This window comes from Sipha flava, unplaced genomic scaffold (assembly GCF_003268045.1).
Source record: "Sipha flava isolate LNK unplaced genomic scaffold, YSA_version1 75_pilon_pilon, whole genome shotgun sequence".
NCBI classification, from domain to species: Eukaryota; Metazoa; Arthropoda; class Insecta; order Hemiptera; family Aphididae; genus Sipha; species Sipha flava.
This window is the reverse complement of record NW_020273615.1, coordinates 1,434,043-1,457,678: the sequence shown is the minus strand read 5'-3', so window position 1 is coordinate 1,457,678 and position 23,636 is coordinate 1,434,043. Positions and strand designations below refer to the sequence as shown.

The window sequence follows — 23,636 nt, the reverse complement described above, 5'->3', positions numbered from 1 at the left end:
ATTCATTAGCATAAAAAATTATTGATAGATTTTCATAATGATAATGTACTTTATTTCTAGTTTTCACACGTTAGCGAATTACCCATTGCATATAAATTTACCACCGTCGTTCGAACAAAAATTGAACATAATAGTATAATATGAAACAACATACATTACAATGATTAATAAATTGCTTAATCATTCTGAACCATTGTACTTGTGTGTATGTGATGGTCACCTATAAGTGCACATCTTGATCAACTTGAACCTAAGGTCAGATAACCGGAAACAAAACTCGTATACCACATCGAAACATTTGCACATTCTTTTCAGTCGATCGGCAATCATTATCCATTCCGTGCGCACATCTGTGTGTCTTATTTGCAACAACATGCTTTACAAGTCCAAATCGTTGGCATTTGGTATCTTGATATTTTTATACTTTTTACATAATTGTGAGTATAGAAATATTTTCTATTATTTATTTTCTTATTTATTTTTTTATTCTAATATAAAGATTTTTTTAATTTTTTTGTTTAACTACTAAACGCTAAAGTGAAAAGAGTGACTGCAATAAGTAATGAGTACTCATCGTCCATGTTATAATTATAAGCTTTAAAGATCTGCTATAAGATATATCATCATATCCCTGAAAATGAATTATTGAATTGATTTAAATTTGTACATTTTATTGTAGAATTTATAAAATATTTTTTTCAATTTTGAGAGCTAACTGTTTATACATATATATATACATATAAATTAATATTTACAGTGGTTTGATATTTTTAATAAAGTTAAATCTCATAAAATGTATTACCTGTTACAATTTTAAGTTTTCGGAACTAGAAAACCTATTGAAATAAAATAGAACTACAATTGTTAAATCTTAAACGAGAAGAAGACTTATTAAGAATAACAAAATTAAAAAGTAATATAACTTAAAGTTTTTCATAAATATATATACGTACTTCGAAAAATGTTTTGTTCCGTTCGAAGAATCATATTTTATAATTAATTGATTATGTATATACGATATTTTTAATAAATTGTAAATATTTCTTTGTGTAAATTCTGATAAATAATTAATATTACATTTAATAATAATAATAATAGTATTCTTTATTACGGAAAAAACATTCAAATTATAGTAACCTAAAATATGACAGTTTTTTTTTTACATGATAATCTGGTTTATATTTACAGGTTTAACAATATAAGGATTTATTTTAAACCAATACAATAAAATATTAATAACTTATAATAATATTTGTCTATTATAATAACTTTAGAATATCTAATATAGATTTAAGTTCAACATTTTTCAAATTTCAGTTTTATTTTTCAACAGTTCAAAATAGTTTTATTTATATTTTCCAATAAAAATGGGGATTATACAATGAAATTGTGTATGTCAAAAATTTTAATATGTTGTGAAGTTTTACTTTTTAATTTTAATTTTTTGTCTGTCAACAACATATCGACCAAAAAGAATACTCTGATCACCATTTCATTTTTTACTTCAATAGTTTATTAAACAAAGTTAGGGCATTTGGGACATAATTTTTTGAATTTACAAATACTTATAAAAAAAAAATGGACAAGGTTACAAGATATCAGTTTTTAGAAAAAATAATTTTTTTTCGTCTTAACTATAATAATAATAATCGTAGTGACTTAAAATTTTTACAGAATACTGAATCTTAATCTTAAATATTTAATGCAAAGTTTCGCATACATAATTCTTATTTGTATGAAAAAAAATAAAATATTTGATTAAATCGAACTCGATGTTTAATAATAAAATATTTTAAGTAGTGAGTATTTATTTATTGTACATTTATAAATACGTTATAATTAAAGAACAGATTTAATTTATATTGAAACTTTTTATTGATACCCAGTAAATCAAATTTGATCAAATATGTATACGAATCAGATTAATTACAGTCTTCCTATTTAATTTAATAATCCAATTTTTTGAAATTATTGCAATGTTTGTATACTTCACGTGATAAAATATACAAATTATTTTTTCCAAAGTGATTTTACAAAAAAAAATATAACTATGACGTAAATTTTTACATGTAGTTAAATGTAGCTTAGGATTTATAAAATGATATTTATCTAGATTATCCACAAAACTCACAAATTTAGAAGAATCAAATAGTCAATTACTTAATAGTTTAAACATATTTAGTATAAATACTAAACAAATATTAACTAAATAAAAATTATTAGTATAAATATTTCTATAAATATTCCCGGTTCTAATAGAAAAATAATTAAAGATAAATTAAAATATGTCTTAGAAAAAAATGAAGGATATAAAACTTTTAAAACTTACTTTGAGATTATAACAGGTAATAAAAATGTTTATTTAGATATAACACTCAATTCTTACACTATTTTAAATATGCATCGATGTGTCGACGTTGAATGTACTTTTTCATTATATAAACATATTTTAAGTAACAGACGTCACAATTTTCAAGAACACAATTTAGAGATATATATAATTATAAATTTTAATTCAGAAAAATAATATATTTTGTAAATATTATATAAATATCCATAATATTATTTAAGTAAGTAATTATTGATATTTGATATGATTTTACTATGTAATTTTAATATATTTCATTGCAATTTTAGCATATTTATACTGCAATTTTGATACATCTTCATTGCAATTTTGGCATCTTTTTATGCAATTTTAAGATATTTTTAATGCAATTATATCCGGTCTTAGTTATAATAAACTAAACCTTGCTGAAATAATTTTTTAACGCTGCGACAGTTGAACACTATAGTTTTTATTCAAAATATTCCGTCCTTAAAGATAAGTATAATTTAATTTTAACAAAATGTCGAGTTCGTGATACGATGAAACTATAGCATATTATTACATTGTATACAGTTACAGTTAAGTGTTGAATTCCGTTATTTTATGAAATATCTAGGTATTTCATGAATTACTAGCGAATGTTATTTATAATATGGTTATAAAAATTATACATTAACTAGTTATTTCATAAAATATTTAGTTATACTATACAATTTTTGTTTAATTTTTGTTACAGTATAGAATACTTTTAAATTTAAAATGTATTATAATATTTTATTTATTTGTGCATATATACATAGTATATATACTTTATGACAGGCTATTGTGACATTTAAGGTTGTACAATATCTCTTTTATTTCTACAAACATACCGCTTTGTATCACATTTTTGGTACAAGTGGATTTAAAGTAACGCTGATCAGTTCTCAGTTACAACAAAGTTGCCATAGATCTTAACGTAAAAATTTCATTTAAAACAAGTAAAATATATAAAAATAAAATATATAAATAAAAATATTGTATATATATGTATAGTTTAATACATAAACGGAGGAATCCTCGGCAATGAATAAGATAACTAGTTAAAGTATAAATCATAAACATTAGGTATAATCAAAACTTTAACTGTACAATATATATGTAGTTAGATTAGTGAAAAAATAAATAAATTTATTAATGTCGTTTCATAATTTGCATATTATGCAAATATAAACTTCTTTCAATGAAAAAAATAATAATAATAACCATTTTTTTTCTTTATATAATTTAATTTAAATTATTAATTAATTAACTAACCATAAAGCAATATTCGCATGACTATAAATAATATGAAACAGATATTTTTTTTATATTTATAAGTATTTGTTTATTTTAAGAACATTAGTTCCTGATGTAGACATTTAAATATATATGTAATAATTTATTGTTTTATCATTTTATAATTTAAATTTAGGTTTTCATTTAAAACTTTTTAATAATACAGCTTAAACAGTTATTTTTTAGGTATAGGATAAGTATGCAAATGCATTTAAATATATATGTATATATTTATATTTTTATTTGAAACATCCAATTAACAATCTGACAATACAAAATTAAATTTAACATCTCACTGGTCCTAATGGTATAATTTTTGTTTGAATAATTTTGCATAATTTTGGCAAATTATATATTTTGGAATATTCTAATGAAAACTTATTTATGAGGCGAACGATTGTAATAATCAACTTGAATAACATAAATAAATATATAGATATTCAATCAGTTCATAGATCTCAGTTAATTTTTTAATGTTTTCATTACAAATCATTAATTGTAAAGATCAAATATCACGCACATACTAACTGATATGTCCAAAGTGCAATTAAATTAATTTACAAATTAACAATATTCGATAAGATATATTATGTATATGAATTTAGTATCAATATGGTTATAACATTTACTTTGTGATACAGAATATTAATAAAATTAGTCCTTTTGGTAATATTAAACACAGTTTAGATAATTTTTCTAATAATCTAATTTTTATGGAATAATATTTAATTATACTTATCAGGTAGGCCGTGCTTAGATCTGGGTTGTATATATGGTTTAAATGTATAGTAAACATATTATTATTGAATATATTAGTTAACAATCAGATATACGAGGTGTTCTAATGTGTTTTCCCAATATGAATATTACTCGTATCTTTGTAAATCTAAACCTTTTTTTTTAAATATTTTATTTTATTGTTATATATTTTGTAGCTTGAAGTATAAAACTTCATAACAACCATTTTTCGAAAAAAGTTGTTATGAAAAGTTTAAAGAATTACAATTGAAAATCTAATAATTTGTTTCATTGTTGAGACTAAAGAAAGTTTTAAAAATAATGAACGCATAATTAGATGATTTATATCTCTTCCTGGTCATACTAATGGATTCATTGGCTTTACGCATTTGTACGACTTCACCGGAATCATTTACAATCATAGTGATGAATGAATGCCGGTAGACCTATTATAGCGTTGTTGAAAAAATTAAACAATTTTAACAAATTTATTACATTAAGAATTTTAATATGTTTTGCTCCTTTTCAAAACTTATATTAACTCACCATAAAACTTATTATTGCATTTTCAATTGTGTCATAAATGTTCACAATAACTTGTTTCATACAATTGCTATTTTACAATTCCATAGAAAGGAAGAATACAAGTAATATTTCTAAGCCGGTTAAAAAATGAAAACATTAATTTAAAATAATGTTTTTCATATATGATAAGATATCCTGTTACATAATTACTTTAGAACAAAAAAAAAATTAGAAAATAATTAATATTTACGGAAATATTTTCGCACCGGGAAAACACGCAACTTGCAAAATCTCGGTATTCTATAACTATAGTGTCTAGTCAATTTTAAAGATTATTTTGGATGTTTAAATTTTAAAGATTTTAGATGTTTATATTGTTTACTATATTTTGGAATTGTACAGAATGACATACAAGAAATTGGTAACATCTATAACTATAATAATATAATATGAAATGAACATGTACTGGTTTGTGGTCTTGTAAACTTATATAAATAAATTATTATTAATCATAACATATTTATGAATGTAACATACACCCATTAAATGTATAAATTAGGTAAAAACTTAAAAAAAATAAATAAATTAGTTATTAAAAACATAAATTGTGTTGTCTTGAAAACTTCAATTTAACAAAATAAATATAGTTTTCACCAAATTCTAGTACTAAGATATGAAATTCTCTCATATATTATATAGTAATATTAAGCATTTTCACTTAAAAAATCAATAAATCGAAAACGGTGGTTTTGAAAATACAAAATTATTGCTAGTAGCATTTCTTAATAACTATAAGTATTTACTTTTGACAGGCAATGGACAAGGACAAACACTGAGCTCTTCGTTTAGTAAAGTAGCGGGAGATGTTCAGGACAGGTGTAGAGCCATTGGTGAATGTGTAAAACAAAATGGAGCCAAAGTGGTCGATAAAACGGTTACAATAAGCAAAGCATCATTACATCATGGAGCCACAGCGTTGAACAGTAGCATAAAGTTTTCCAAAGAATCTTTAAATAAGATACCAGTACACTCTATAAGTGATATCATAACCAAAGCCAAATGTGTGATACCTAAGAATGCAGATAACATCCTAAGAGCTGCATTACTTCAACAATGTATCTCACCTAGTCTTGGTAAATTAATTATGAAAATATTAAGTATTATTATCTTACTATACATTATACTTGCGTGAATTAATATCTGACTTACAGGTATAGTTGAATTCTGGTAAGCAATATTATAATAAATATATTTTAAGATGTATTTGTATACATTACGTTCTAAATACATTTTTAATAATGAAAATTTACTCTAATATTTTACATACACTACTTGTATAAATTAAATAAGTAAAGTAAGTATATAAAAAAAAGTTGAAAATATTTTTTTACCAGAGTATTTCATATTTTTATAAACGCTTTTATTGAAGAGACATTAAAATAAATATTATCAACAAAAAATTTTTTCCACATATATATTTTTACTAAACCTTGAAAATCAAAAATCATAAAAATGCAATAACTGTCAATGGATTAAAATATAAGTTCTTTGTTTATTGTGAACCAGCGCCCTTAGTGTGATTAAATTCAATGAAATAATTTTAAAAACCTGAGAAAAAAAAACAAAATAATAAAATAATATTTGTAATAATAACAAATTAAATTAAAAGAAGAGTTCTCTATGTCTTCCAGAATACCATATATGATTTCAAATCTTATCTATTTACCCGCTCCAGATAATCGAATACGACAACTAACATTTTTTTATAACATATTTTATTTTATTTCATTCCAAAATATAGGTTTTGATAAACTATAACAAGTTATTTATTTATTTATTTTTTAAAATAATTTAAAAAGATAATATTATTTTTATATTATATTTTGAACCTATGTACAAATATTTAATTAAAAATAGTTTTATTTTTGCACCAGTTATTAAACGAGTTAATACATGTTCATGTAAACTTTTAAATTAAGTTAAATTAATTTTTTGTGCTTGATTAGTAACTAAATGCATAATCAGTTCCCATTGATTAAATTCTTAATTACTATTTGCTCTTAATTCGACAATACTAGCATACATTTAAATTAACGTTAAAATTTAATTATTTAGGTTTTGGGAATGAATCTAGATGCTTTAATGAACTTGGTTGTTTCCCTATGGGCTATCCTTGGACATCAAATCTAAGACCATTTCCACAACCAATGAAACCTGAAGAAATAAACGTACAACTTTACTTATACACTAGGTGAGTTTTTATTTTTGTTTATAAAAATACTGGTTATTAACTTAATAAGAGATAGGTGTATATAATAAATACATACTACTTACAAATACAATACAAACACATATTTATTTCAAACATAATACATTCAACTATACTCCTGTATAATATACAGGGAACAAAATACACCATACGATGTAAAATTATGGCCGAGTATATCAATAGAGAAATCGGACTTTAATCCGAACAGAGATTATACTGTTTTTATCATTCATGGATTTAATAGTGATGGAGGAAATACATGGATGTCTGATCTTAAAGATGCATACTTAAAACAAGTAAAACGAATTGTATTATAATAAATAAACAATATATTAACATGTTTATAACTTTAATAAATAAAGATCATCTATTTTTGAGTAAATTTCAATTTCAAAAATACATTAATTATCTGGAAAATTGAAACATATATATTTTATAAGTTTTATTGTTTTATTTTATATACAAAAGGGTATACATTTTATCACAGTAATAAATTTTTATACAACGAGTATTATAATTGTATTAGATGATTTATTTAACGCAAGGCATAATATGCCACTAGTCAATGTGAATACGCTATAAGTGGTTCACATGAAAAAAATTGTTCAATACATGAAGAATCAACCTTATGTATAATAACGTTTTATATACGTTAACATTTTGATAGATACTTATCATTTAGGTTTTCATACCAGTAAAATTGTTAATAGGAGTTACAAAAGGTCGAATAAAAAATATATTATAAATGTAAACTTTATTTATTTTAAAAAAATGTTAATAATATTCTATGTTAAGACATTTAATTTGATTTTGTATTACGAGTATATAGTTGTATTTAATATTTGTTTCTTTAATTTAAAAGTAATAAAACATTCAGTTCTCTGTATCAAAAATTTTCGAGGGGACGTAGAGATTAAACGTCTTGGAATATTAATGATACATTATATAAACAAATAATTTTTAAAATTTCAGAAAATGTCCGGGTTAATCACCTGACTCGTACGAAAAAAACGTTGACTATAATTTTAAAATACATAAAATTATGAAATTATATAGTTCAATTGAAATATAAAATCTATTCATAAAAACTGATAGTTAATTTATAAACAAATATAAGTAAAGTATACGAAAATCCGTAATGCAATAAAATAGATTCGTAAATGTAAAATCAATAGTCTCTTGACTTGTATCTTACTTTATAGCTTAAAATATTAAGTACATAATTACCATAAATATGTATTGAGTAAATACATGACTGTTTTTAATGACAGTTTGATAATACTTAATGTAATATTAATGTATGCATAAATATATAATGTTTTTTAGCGTGACGCAAATGTATTCTTAGTTGACTGGGGACAAGGATCAAAGCAATTTAATTATTTACAAGTAGCTTCGAACACAAGGGTGGTTGCCGCTGAATTAATTAGGTAATAATATAAAAATTGAATTTTTATAATATACACATATATAATATATCAAATATGATATAGGTATTACATGGAATTTAACATGTTTAAGTATAAAACTAACTGAAAAAATTTATTTAATATTTCAATAGTTATTATTTTCATTGTTAACACCAACGCTTTACTTATGGTTTCAAAATTTAAGTATCAATACCATTGATTGATGAGTAATAATTTACAACAGTATAGCATGTTATTTTCTGATCAGATTATATAATTGGATACTTTAAAATATCTCAGAACAAATGTTTTCAATAAAAACAATTTAACAATTGAATTCGTGTTCATTTTAGATTTGGGAAATATATTATTGACGATTATCAATTGAACCCGCTGAACGTTCACTTAATGGGCCATAGTTTGGGAGCCCATATATCTTCATATTTTGCTAAAGGTATTCCCGGTTTCGGTCGACTAACGGCATTCGACCCTGCTCAGCCCGGATTTGAAGGTTGTCCGAAGGAGGTGCGACTAGATAAATCAGATGCTAATTTTGTTGACGTTATACACACAAGTTGTAGACCCACAGTTCCGCTTTTGGGTTTCGGGCTCATCGCTCCCGTGGGTAATTATAGTAATTTTTAAAAATTGCTTTTGCAGTATAATTATATTTATAAACTATAATTTTATTTATTTATCTGTAAATAGGTCACGTTGATATATATATGAATGGTGGTATTATTCAGCCAGGCTGCACTGTACCTCCAATAGCCGAAGTTAAACTAACGAGCATTTCTGATTTAGCTGTTATTCCGGCTGATGGTAAAAATTATAATCAATCATAATTTAACTAATTATTTGATAACTGTAGAGATACTTAACATATCATTAATAAGCTGGTCTAATTGAAAATTCAACTACAGAATTCCTGTTAAAAAAATAAATATCTAGACTCAGCAAACAAAAGTTACATTTTTTAACTGTAATCTGATAGTATAGAAATATACGGGTATACCTATATCATTATCGTTAAAACATATAATACTTAATAGAACGTAAGAGGTAAAAAATATTTTATAATAATTAATAATTTAATGATTGTAATACACAATAATACATGAGTCATCAAGATTTTGATAGATATTAGTAATTGTTTTTTTTTTTTTTTTACTAATGCCCTGCTCTTTGATAAAATTATGTCATAGTGATACATTGACTGTTTTAGGAGGAAGGGTCCAGGATGTATGACTTCCCCAGGTCACACGTTTAGGTTGTAATATATTGTATTTTATATTTTATTATTTTGCCTTTAATTGAATGCTATGCTATGTTTTTTTTTTTTGTTAGTGTAAGAATTACATTTTAAGACTTTAAGTAATAAGTTATTAATGGGTTAAACATTTTTGCCTTCATACATTATAAGATAATATAAAGGGACTCCTCCCCCAGAAAAAATTGAAAAAACCGCCATTTTAGTGATATATATTTATATTATTTTTCGTTCCTTTAATACTTAGAGTTTTTCGCTTACATTACAGCTAACATGAATATTTATTAAATATATAGAAAAAATATTATATAAATGTAGTATAAGAAATTCTCGGTAATTTTATTATAAAATAAGCTTTTAGTATTCAAATTATTTTTATAAAAAATATTTCTTATTGTGTCAAAAGATCTTTTTAATAGGTTTGATTAAAAATGTTCTAAAAAAGTATTTACAGAAATATATTAATGAAAGTCAATTGGCTTCAATAGTTATCAGTAAATATCAATAGTTTTTGTTTTTTTGATCATTGTATAAAATTAATTCCATTAAATAAATACCAAATTAATAAATACAATACTATAATACTATAATACTCATAAGTGCATCTGACATAAATTAATTGTTGATTTAGAGAATAGTCACGTTTTTTCTTGTTTTTTTCATTATATTAAGAAATTATAGTGAATTTTTATTATACTTGTATCATACAAATTATATTTCTATCATTATTCTGATCAGTATAATATTAGAAATGTTTTTTGAAGTTATCATTTTCTTTGGCGTGACTTTCTTTTATTAATGAATAAGTAAATACTATATTTTATATTTACTATAAATAATATTAACTATATGTATTTATCAATATAACACACCGAAAGAAAAATACCCAGTTAAAAAAATGAAATACTAAATAAAACAGAAAATTAATTTTGACGTTGAAAATCCGTAGAGCATAATTTAATTGTTTTTATTATCATAGACAGCCAAGATAATTCATTTATTCAAAATTTAGTATTACTCCTATAAATAACTCCCTTTGGATTTTACATATCTACATAAACATTATATTTTTTATTTTATTTGTTGGATGTTCATACAAATTACAGATACTATACCAACTATATTTGATTGCATTTTCAAAATTATTTAATATTTAATTTTAATTAATTTTACATAGTTAAAGGAGAGTTTCCATTCACAATTAGATTTAATTAAGTATTTTTTTATGCGTTATTTATATTAAATTGAATACAAGTATAAACACTTATATTATTGCATGGTACGTTTGATTTCCATAGTAAATTACATAAAATTTTAGCCTAATTTTTATGTTTGAATAATGATATTTAAATTCATTCACATCGTGTTATGAATTATTGTTTTAAATTGGTACAAATTTATATTTTTTTTTTATTAAAAGATATTTACAATCTATTAACTAAAACATTAAGAAAGTAGGATACAAGTATACATACATATTTTACACCTGATGATTAATTTATGAAGTAAATTGTTCACTATTAACATCTCAAAAAGGTAGAAATCTTTAAATAACTTTTAATATAGAAAGTATAATTAATTATATTATCAGTATGTCATCAGAAAATTATTCTGATCGTATTGTTTTTTGTTCTATCTAGTTTAGATTTTAATATAGTTTTCTAATACTTACTCTTAAAAATATATCACAATTAATACGAATTCACTAAGAGATTTTAATTTAAAATTTATAACGTTATAAATAGGGAATTATTCATGTATAATATATATTTTGATAATTCATAAAACAATCTAAGTTTTAAGTTGATTAAATGTAAAACAAATTTATGTTGTGAAATTAATTAAAATTGAATAGGTACACTAATCAACAATTTACAAAAAACATGACACAAATTACTAGATTTATATAAAATATTATGTTGTGTAATAAAATTATACTACTTATATTTTTCAGTACTAGGAAATTGGGTAGCTTGTTCACATGGACGATCGTTTTCATATTTCACCGAATCGCTGAACGACAACTGTACTTTCTGGGCTCAGAAAATAAAAGCATTAACAGCCATTACCAAGTATATTCATTAAATTTTAAAATTTTCATAAAATTAAATAATTTTGTATCCATAGTGTTGTGTCCATTGGTCAACTTCAACCACTTTTAATAAAGATTGACAAATGCAAGTTTAATGAATGTGTACCGCTGGGATTAAACACTGACCAATATCCAGGAAGAGGCATGTTTAGCGCTGGGACTGCATTTTTTGAACCTTATTGCAGTAAGTATAATTACACAACATTTTATCTCATAAATATATATTACACTATATAATCATAGTTAATTCAATATTTTTAAAATTTTGGATATTTGTATGTATTCGGTACATTATAAATTAACTATAAATATTCAACCATACTAATACTTTCACAATAAGATTGATTAAAAAGTCCTACAGAAATGCAACAGTTTATATAATTTTATTTGATTGAATTATAATAACAGTGAAAATGATTGTTAATGCATGTATATAATAAAATTATCTAGGTTTTGTTTCAAGCCCGAGTGAATAATATTTGAAGAAAACAAAATAATATATTGTAGACAAATAGTAATAATAAAATTTCATAATTTTTACGTATTTTCTTGGTTTGATCATATAACTCATGAATAATAAATCAAAGATAATAATTACGATACAAGAATTTATGATTAAAAAGTTATTCTATTTCATTTAAAAAGTGTATTATTTTTATAACAGGGAATAATACACGATTTAAACGTTATCACTTTCTAGGATGATATAAATGTAAAATATTGAATAACAAATTGTATTTGAAATTTTATTTTTTTTTAAATAAAACTATAAAATATTAGGTCAAATTATTTAAATTATTTTATTCACAAAATTAATATAACTTTGATCGAAAATGAATGCGAAATATGTATTTAAATAAAAATTTAAAAATATTGTTTTTATACAAAAATATTACGAACAAAAATAATTATTTAAATAAACATTAGCCCTGATACCCTGTCAATTTAATAGAGCTATATTTAGTTTTTCATTAAGGTAGAATATAAAGAAGTTGATATGATATATAAAAGTATGCCTTAAATATGTATATTTAAATTTTAAAGAAGGAATAATTATTCCATTTTAAAATATCTTTGAGCGAATATAATTAGACACTTTATGTGTACGCAAAATATTAATATAACGTTTTAGTTCTGAAAAATTTAAACCTTAAAACATTTAACTTTATTTAGTAAAGAATATATTAGAATATATTATATACTGTAATACATACAGGTAAGCCTTTATAACAATAATTCAATATCAATATAAATATATATTTCTTATTTCTATTAGAAATAAATATTATTACAATATATTAATACTTTTTACAATGATTAATTTGTCAAAGATTTAAAAATTACCAGGATGATAATAGAGTAGTATATTTTTAAATTGAAAGTCACCCATTTTATCAAGAATTTAATTATTTTTAATCATAAGAACACTGGTTAGTTTCAAAAAAATTAAATAAAAAAGAAAACTAATAACTAATACCTAATATGACTGTTTTTGAAGTAGAATAATAAATAACTTATTTGCTATACTAAAAATTTAAGAGTATTAAATAATTTTACTAGCTTAATTACCCGGATTCGCATGGAACAATCTTAGCCGTGACATAGGTTTTATTACTTTACACTATTTAAAGCCAAATTCGGTGTAACTATTGGTGGTTATAAAACAAATAAAATGAAAGTTCAAATGAATCAGTAAAGTAATTTTTGTGATACCTCTGAATTACCGTATTTGCTGGTTCCAATATTTTTTTAAAATCCCTTCTTATTGCACGTTTTGTATATTGGAGAAACCACCATATCAAATTTCAAGTTCATATAGTTTTGAGATGTAGTGATGATCAATAAGTGAGTTATACCTGACGTTGTCCGTTGAGAAAATTTTGAGTGTTCAATTCTTTTTGGGTATTACCGTTAAACCTATACCTTCTTACTTTGGATTATTATTTTTTTATTTATTCATTTTATTGAGAAAAGTCTGACAGTTTGAGATTCCAAATAAATGCTATTTATTAAAGTGTATGTGGATTATACAATATTTTTTATTTTTCTTTTTGTGGTGTGTACATAATTTGACACGTGAGTAGGCCACACACAGTTATCCATATGAGAAGCATAAATTTTCAAAATTCAGTCCATACACTTGTTTTAATTGTCCTTGTAATTTGTTAATGATCGTTGAAAAAGCGAGTCGCACTGACAACTGCAAAAGTTTGAATTCCAATGGCTTATCTGTTGGAGCCATTGGGATGCGTGGTAATAGTACATCTTCACCTTTAAATTTTCCGTTTTAAATTATGACTTCGATTATGTTGTTATACAGTTTAATAATTTACATAATTAAATTATTAAAATCAACATATTAAACAAATCAAATATTTCCTTGGTAACCAAAAATTGAAAAATGTATGCATCTAGTCCAAAACAGTGTCGACCTTTAAATATGCGATTTTCGAAAAATCCTTTCTTATTACACAATATTCCAAATTTAAAATCCGTACGTTGCGTAGTTTTTGAGATACAGCGATCAGTTAGTCAGTGGTATTTGGATTTTATATGTATAGATTTAAAAGATCAGTCGTTAATTTCAAGTATAAGATCTATTTTTAGATTATTATTCATACTATTTCTTTAATTACCTAATTTACAGATTTATATAGTATTACAAATTCAATAATTTATATTTAAATAAAAAATATATTGAAATGAATGGTTAAGATTGTATAAATTGCAAAATAACAACTACTTTACATTGTTTTTGTGTGTTTATCAATAGAGAGCAATTTGGAAACAGATCGGTTTATGCGTAATGAATTCAGAAGTTTAAAAGAAAAAAGCCTTTTATGAAGTAAGTAAAATATCAAATAAGTTATACATAGCAAAAAAGTAAAATTTAAATAGAGAAAACCACTCATTAAAAAATAACTACGATAAATGTATATTATTAACATTGACAAATTATTTCAGTATAAAAGTAAGACACTAAATATTACATTATTTATTTACCATAAAATGTAACAATATTTTTTTTTTTTATTCAAAATAAATATTTCAAACATTGTTATAATATCCGTAGTGTAAAGAGGATTTATTTAATTATAAATCAATATATATGTTGTTAAATAAAATTATTAAAAAGTTTTGAATCCTTTCATATCTGATAACATATTTACCATAAAATGAACCAATACTTTTTTTTTTTTTATTCAAAATAAATATTTCAAAAATTTTTATAATATCCGTAGTGTAAAGAGGATTTATTTAATTATAAATCAATATATATGTTGTTAAATAAAATTATTAAAAAGTTTTGAATCCCTTCATATTTGATAACCTACAATAATATAAAATCAAATAGAAATATAAATATAAATAACATATTAAAATTATATTCCATGCTAAGCATTTATTTATTTATTTCTATGTAATAAACTATTTGTTCGTTTGTTTATATATTAATATAAAATCAATGAACTATATGTGCACACGGTGATTTAGCAACCATTCAGGCACCAATGAAAAATAAAATCATAAGTTACATATTATCGACGATTGAGTATTTCGAAGAATACGCAATAATGTCTAAATGTTTTGATTTAAATTGTTTAATATGTTTTCATTTAGTTCAAACGATTTGTAGAAAAACGTACGATGTGCATAATATTTTGTACTCAAAACCTAATTGACATATTAACCATTGAGTTGCATGGATTTTCTCAAATATGCTTCGATCAATTTAGAAAAAATATGATTATATCGTCTGAAAATATGAAATATTGGTTTAAAAAAATGTTGATTTTATAAAATGAAAATTTTTAAAGAACTATAAATACTTAACAAACTAGTTTTATTTTTTTTTTTCGAATATTTTTATTGTCTAATGTATCAAGACTGACATTAAAAATGTGAGATTTTAGTTTGAATATTAAAATTGTGTAATATTATATTATAAAATTATAACGATAATATATTTTAAAAACCTATTCACATCTAACGAATATCCAAAATATACTTTTGAGTGTACACTTAATGCTAGTACAGTGTATATATATTAGGACATATTTGGTAAAAAAAAAAAAAAAAAAAACTATAGAATTCTAATCAAACTAATTTTGTCATTATTTATTTTTATAATTTGTCTTAAAACTATTGTATATTTGAGAAAATTAATTGTTAATCGATGTTCTATTAAGAACATAGGATTAATATAAAACTTAAGAAATATAAGATAACAATATAAGTGAATTTAAAGGTTATTTACAAGTATAATATTTAAGTAAAAGATCACAAGTTGCAATCATATTGTCTTTTACTCCTACTAAATTTATCGGTTTTAATAATATAATTGTTAGGCATCGAATTTCAATGAATTTACATATTTATTTTTGTATTCGACATATAATGTATAATTTAAAATAAGCACAAACTAATCAGTAATTACAATTATTTTGATTTCATTTTTGATATATTTTTATAAGGCATTTAGTTTTAATTTATATATAGGTATTTTTTTTCTAGAAACATAAATATATTTGCTTTATTTTTAATTTAATTTTGTTGAAATTGTATTTTATTATATTTTGGTAAAAAAAAAACATAATGCATTTTAGATATTAATAAATAATATTTCCTTAAAGGTTTATAATTACCAGCTATAAAAATATGTTATATTTGCGCAGATTTTATTTTTTTAAAATGTTTTCATTTTGTGTTCATCAAAAAGAATAAATACATTTTTTTTTGTGTATTTTTTTTAAAAATATTTAGAATATAAATAAAAATTTAATAACCATATATTTTTTATTGAAAACCATTCCTTAGATATACATTGTAGTCTTACAATAGCGAAAAATACAGCTACAACAGAAACAATTTTTAATGACATTGAAGAAACTTGTAAACATTTTTCGTACGGATAAGCGAATTGACCGTCGTTTACCGTAGTATCAATGTGATCAAACGTGATCAAAAGTGACAATAAGAATGGCGTTTTTATTAATGATTACTACTATTTGATTTTTGCTTCATAGTTTATTGAAAATTCAGTATAAATATAGAAATTTCATAAGAATAATTTGCCTTTTTAGATACCTATTTTTCTAAATAAATCGTATATTTTTTCAAATAATTTATATTGTGTATATTAAAAAAAAAAATTATACAATATTGTATTTTGGAGTATAGTGTTTATTGATCGGTAATATTTATTGTTTTTTTTTTTTTGTATAGAAATCAGGTGACATTGTTATTTTTGATCTTTATCATTAGCTTTTTAAAATAAGTGACGATAACAATGCAACGAAATATTTGTTTTAGTAAATAATATTCAAGATAATGGACAGCCAAGAGGAATAAGTTGAAACAAGCGATTTATTAATGAATAGAAAAAGCTAAGTTTATTAAAAAGTAATTAACAGAGAAATAGCCGGAAAATCTGCTCTTTAAACATCAAATAGGCGGTATCCTTTATCAACAAAATATATTTTTAAAATACGTCTGATTCACCTATTTGGCAAGTAATCAATAAAGTTCATTTATAAAATTCACCTTAATTCTGCTGAAAGGGATCGTTCTTATAATATATTTTTTAAATTAAAATATGGAAATATTTAAACTGGACATAAATCGAAAAATTAATAAATTTTAATAATATTTTTATTTGAAAAAATATATATATTGTTAAGAAATATATTTTATATAATAAACCCACTTCTTTAAATTAATATTTCACTGTTGATAAGTTTATAATGTGTTCATATGCAGATATATTTCAAGTAAGATGAAATTACTTGTCAAAATATTTTTAGTTTAATTGTATATTGATTTATTGCTTATTTTATATTATCGGTGACCAGCAATTTGTTAAACTTTTCTAAAAATATTATGTATATATAACTATTTTTATGTTAAAATAATATGGTTTTTTCAATTGATTAATTATATACTTATATTATATTTTTAATCAATATGAACTTGCATTCTGTATTATTTAAACTAACATTTATAATATAACAATATAATTAATGGTATGTTAACTCACTATGATACACATTTTTTTGTTACATAAACATAAAATGAATCAGCCATCACAATAATGATTCGTTTTAGTTTCACTATATTTACTTAACTTTATACGCATTCTTCTAAAAAGTAGAATTGTATCATTTTTCTTTTAGTAAATACCTGCTTTTGAAATAATTTAATGAGATGAATAATGGCTATTATTTCATAGCAAAAACAAGAACAGAAAATTATTTTCAGTTTTTTTGTATTTATTAATCAAAATTATGATGAAAAAAAAATTAAAACAAAAGTTTTTGATATATTTTGATAACAGTTTATTATGCTTATAATTTATTCAAACGCACACATTATATTATGATCTATAGAAAATTAAGAAAACAGAACTATATGCTATGTTGAAATCAAATAATAACACAAGTTTTGCGCATTGCATCAAAATTAAAAGTGCTAAGAAAAATCAACTTGGTGTAGAATGTTATTAGCTATATATTATTTAACTGTCTATTACAATGTGAGATTATTATAATTAATATAATGGAATGTTTTTATTTATTTATCAATTATTATACTAATAATATTTATTCTTGTATTTAATATTATTAATTTATAATATCTTATGTATTACTGTATACAATTAACTTACATAATATGTTTTATATTATTTTTAAACATAAAATTTAATTTATTTACATATTAAACATACATATTTGTTAAGATATTTTTATAATACTTTCATATATATATATTTATTTATTTTAGTATAATATTTATAATATGTGTTTATAATAATATATTGGTAAACATCCATTTTTGTTAACTCATTTATTTTACATTCAATTCATAATATTATAAAATAACTATAGCCAAGTTTCATAAACCTCTATCGTAATATATTCTGGTAATATTATCATTTTTTCTTATTAAATATTTACTAATTCTTATATCATAATATTTTAGATATATTAAATTCACCACATGATATCATAAAATGTGTATTAAATTTTTAATTGAAAAAAAAAATACAGTGGAAAAAGTTTCTGAAAATTAATAAAAAAAAATGTACAATGCAACTTAATATTATATAATGAATGTAATGAGATAAGCTTTATTTTCTTTGCATTTAAAATTGTTCCTTAAACAATTTAACTATAATTTATTCAATAAATATAGACAACGTATATTCGTCACACATCCAACTTGATGTTATTGAAAAGTAAACATTTATCATTGACAATTCAACATTATACGATTTTAAATTCGGAACAATCCTTTTAATCTTTATTTTATTAAATTAAGAATATGAATAGGATTCCTAACTACTGATAATTTCCGCAATCAAATTCGTGTTTTAAAATTGATTAAGTCTCGTCGCAGTTTAACCGCCAGAGAGCACCTCTTCAAACGCGAGGAAAAGGGGTTTTTACAAACCCCTTGTACGTCACGTGCTCAAATACCAACAGTAGTACTAGCATCTGGTCCCACCACTGTGGTTTATCTTAGCTCTTGATCGCTATGAGGTTTTTTACATGGTTTCCGCCGTTATTGTTTCCAGGTGAGTACATATACTAAATACTAAAAAATATTATGACTGTTGATATATTATCCCAATGTAAAATCTTCAATAAATAAATATTATTTTGACAATTAAAACGTATTCATAAAGTGATAATTTAACAATGCAAGCAATTTAGATAAAACTTAAATTGCCGGTTGATACAGTTATAGTAGTATAATGGACACTAAAATATTTTAAATAATAATTTCGCATATAAATAATTTTTGAAATAAAAATTATTTTTATTAATTTTTCTTGTTTAATTGACTTCTCATTTATAAATTCACCAATATAATTTTTATTTTCAATTGTTTCAATTTATTTTGTTAGGCTATAATTTTGTATCGTCATTCTCTTGATTTAATACTATTTATTTCCTAAACCGATACGTTTACAAATATATTTACGAATAAAATGTTAAGACATTTATTTGTTATTTAACGCTTCTATATAGAAATAATATTTTTCAAATTTATAAAGTCCTAGCAATATTATATTAGTAATTAAGAATATCTTAATGATCATTAATTTTATTTTAATAATATGTAATAAAAAATGTGATACGAAAGAAGAGGTTAATTTGAAAAAATGTATATCTCAGTTATTAAATAATATAGTTACAATAATTGTAAAACATATTTTTTATTATAAAGTGACAATTTTGGTCGCTTTTAACATAAATCCTGTATATAATGTTATCCTGAAACAGTATCTTTAATCTTAATTGCAAACAAGAAAATGTTTATTTTACGAGTACTTTAATACATACAATATATAAAAACCGTATAAATTATAATAAACATAATAGTTCAATAAAGATAGTAGAGAATATTTATTGTGCCATTGTTTAACGAACGCATTACATTAGGAATTAAAAAATTATAAAAACTCTAACACGCATGTAAAAAAAATTATTGATGTGTTCTATAGTGTTATGAATAGGAAAAAGTTAAAAATGTAAAAGAGTTTTGTGTTCCGAATTCTATTATGCCCACAAAGATAAAAAAAAACAATTTCATCATTCGTATGTTTTGTGTAAAAAATAACGTCAAAAAAAACAAACAAGTGTAACAAACTATTGTTTATGTTGTTTTTATATTAATTGTATTAATTATATAAACGGCAAGACTCCTGTTCCTATACATTTTTCTGGAAATAATCTTAATTGTACAATATTTGAACATTTATGTATAATTCTTACAATAAATATAAAATACGAAATTGGGAACAATTTTGTTTTATAATATAATTAAAAAAACATGCTGGTATGTGAATAAAAAACTGCGAATTTAAAATAAAATAGAATTTATTATTTCGTAACGATTTCGAAATGTCATGATTCGACAGTATTACTTATTTAAACATTTTAAGCGATTATGGTTTAAATTCTGTACCGTCAATACAAGTACAGATGTATTTGAAATACTTCCATCATGATTAAATTTCCTTATTATGCGTTCACAAATAATTTTCCTTCATTAACTTTAAATCCAATCACCGTTTACTGCTTCTATACGTTTTGTTTTAAACAAATCGTTGGCAATTTTTTGCATCCGATTACATGAATGTATCTAAATTACCTATTCATCACGCCGTGTTGGGACTTTACCAAAATAATAGAGAAACACGTAGGTTTGCGAAAAAGGTGATTAAAACGGTCGGATTTAACAGCGTTTTAATTTGCGGATACGAAGCCGAGAAACCTTTGAAATTAACCCAGAACATAATATTGATTTTCAATTTATTAACTGTTTTAGATCATGCATCATTAGATTGAAAGTTGCATAGGACAAACCCTTTTTCTTTTTGTATAGTCAATATACCATCAAAATGATAATAAAAAATATATAAACTTAAAATTATTTCCAAGTATAGTAAATATCACTTTAGATAATGACAGTACATATATATATTTTGAAAAATGATTTTTTTAGTCCAAAATAATTTTTTTTTTTAGAGTTATCTTTAAGTAAAAAAAGAAAATTCGCTGATTTTAATACTATACACAATGTATATAATTATATTACACCTTTATAGTTTTTAATTCTTATTACATTTAAACACGATTTTAAGTGCAGTTGAATGTCACAATGCCAATGAGTAATTTTCTCTTAAAATTAATAGTATTGGTACGCCATTTTAACTTACACTAGCACCAACAATTTAATGTTTGAAAACATATAAATGTACACCTAAGTTTAATCTTTTCATCTTTATTTTTTATCCAATTACACTGTTGACGTTTTTTCTATAATTATCAAAAGTTATCGATTAGAAAAAAATAGGAAACTTATTTAAAATTAAATAGTTTATGACTGTATAGTATTTACAGTATATGGTAACTAATACCGGTATTATGAATTTTAATTAAGTTATATAATAGGTTAGGTTACATGTTTCTTAAATATTTTTTTAGGCACTTATAGAAAAAAATAATCTAACCTATAGAAACCCGCTCGTGACGCCTCTAAACCTGTGCTTCCTTATCCCGCCATGGATCGAATGCATCGCGCCACTACTCCGGTGCCACAGGCACCGCTTCAAAGACTTATCAGGGAAAGGGTATTTCAAATATGAACTGATAATAGCAGTTTCCCCGAATTAGTACTGAAACACAGAGTCCGACTACGTTCCTATATTATGATACACACCTAATATTAATGTCATGATATGATTTTTAAACCGAAGTAAAATTGTTAGGTAGGTATCTAATTAAATACTTACAGTTAACAAGAACAAAAATGGATTGAAATATTCAAATTTTTTAAATGTATGGGGGACATGGTCCCGGCCCGCCCCTATTTGGAGCCATGCCTGCGGTGCCGGCGGCCGCTCCGATGTTTCCGCTTGTCCGTTTGATCCGTCGCTACGTGCACCGTACACCGTTCATCGACGTCGCGCCGGCGATTCAGTTTGCGATCGACATCTTCGACCGATCGTTTGACCGATTTTTTTAGTCCGTCGTGTACGGTCATGTAACACCTCTTCGAGGCAACTAATTGTGCCAGAAGACACGACCCCTTCGTGCACGTCCGTTTCATCTCTGTTCGTGTGCCGTTCTCGGAGTGGCGCTCCGTTTTTTTTTCGCTACTTTCGCCGGTGGCAATTGTTCAAGCGACATAGCTGCACCACTACGGTTTAACGCGAGCGTTAATATTTTTATAGCGTCCGACAAACTTCCCAGATTAGATTCTAGTTTATGGACCGAATTTTATAGATTTTAATAAATCATGCACAAGACTGGCAGAACGATGAATAACACACGCTTTATCATTATCATGTAAAAATTATTTGTTGTAATGGATCAAACGGTACAATTGATATTCGGTTTTAAATATTCACGTTAAAAATATATTTAATATTTAAAAGTATCGCTTATTTATATTATTATATTTATTTGATATCAAATCTAATGATAAGTTTTTTCGATTTTTAGTGCAGATCTATTACAGAAAAACGTATTTACGACAAATCATAAAATCTTTAATAACGTAAATGTTGTGTAAAAATAAATATTAACTCAAATATTTTCGATACACTCAAGGTGGTCAACTATGATATTCTGATGGAAATATCTCTGTAGACATTTTATGTTATTTTTAACAGTAAGTACATTTTATTAGAAGAGTGTCGCATTAAAGTTTTAATACTTATGGAAAGTATTTGTATTTCCTTTTCATTTCTTGACAGAACAAATAAAAATTACATTTATTTTTTATTTTTTTTTGTTTTGACTGACAAATTAGCAATTTTTTAATAGGTACACGTTGTTACAAGTATCACAATTGAAAACTAAATAAGTGATTCCGGTATCTTTATTAGCTAATTAATAAATAAATATAAATTGAATAACTTTATCAGCAAAAATAATATTATATTTGCCAAACAATCATTAATTAGTGTGATAGTACATTTAGTTTAGTCGTATCAATACCTAGGTACATTGATAATCATAGAAAAATAACTGTTTAACCAACCAATAAAACTACCGATTACGGATATCCAGATATAACTTACATTAATATAGCTTTAAGTATCAAGTCAATAATTCGACTTAAAATTGTGATAATTTGACATTTTCATGACAATTTACACTAAAAAATGGCTACTT

General features: G+C 23.3%; 2 protein-coding genes across 2 annotated transcripts in view; both read left to right on the top strand.

The window, feature by feature from the left end:
- Window positions 1–290: 290 nt before the first annotated feature.
- LOC112692606 (inactive pancreatic lipase-related protein 1-like) lies at window positions 291–17,327 on the top strand. The gene is made up of 11 exons (XM_025567335.1): window positions 291–437; window positions 5,722–6,042; window positions 7,025–7,160; window positions 7,312–7,474; window positions 8,505–8,608; window positions 8,941–9,212; window positions 9,296–9,409; window positions 11,812–11,929; window positions 11,985–12,133; window positions 14,723–14,794; window positions 17,263–17,327. Exons 1-10 carry the CDS (start codon window positions 374–376, stop codon window positions 14,791–14,793), a joined length of 1,512 nt encoding a protein of 503 aa, XP_025423120.1. The 5' UTR covers window positions 291–373; the 3' UTR covers window position 14,794; window positions 17,263–17,327.
- Window positions 17,328–19,328: 2,001 nt separating this feature from the next.
- Window positions 19,329–23,636, top strand: part of LOC112692646 — a 71,692-nt gene continuing 67,384 nt past the window's right edge. The window contains exon 1 of the mRNA XM_025567378.1: window positions 19,329–19,522. Coding sequence (XP_025423163.1) covers window positions 19,483–19,522 — 40 coding nt within the window. The 5' untranslated portion in view covers window positions 19,329–19,482. The remainder of the gene's footprint in view (window positions 19,523–23,636) is intronic.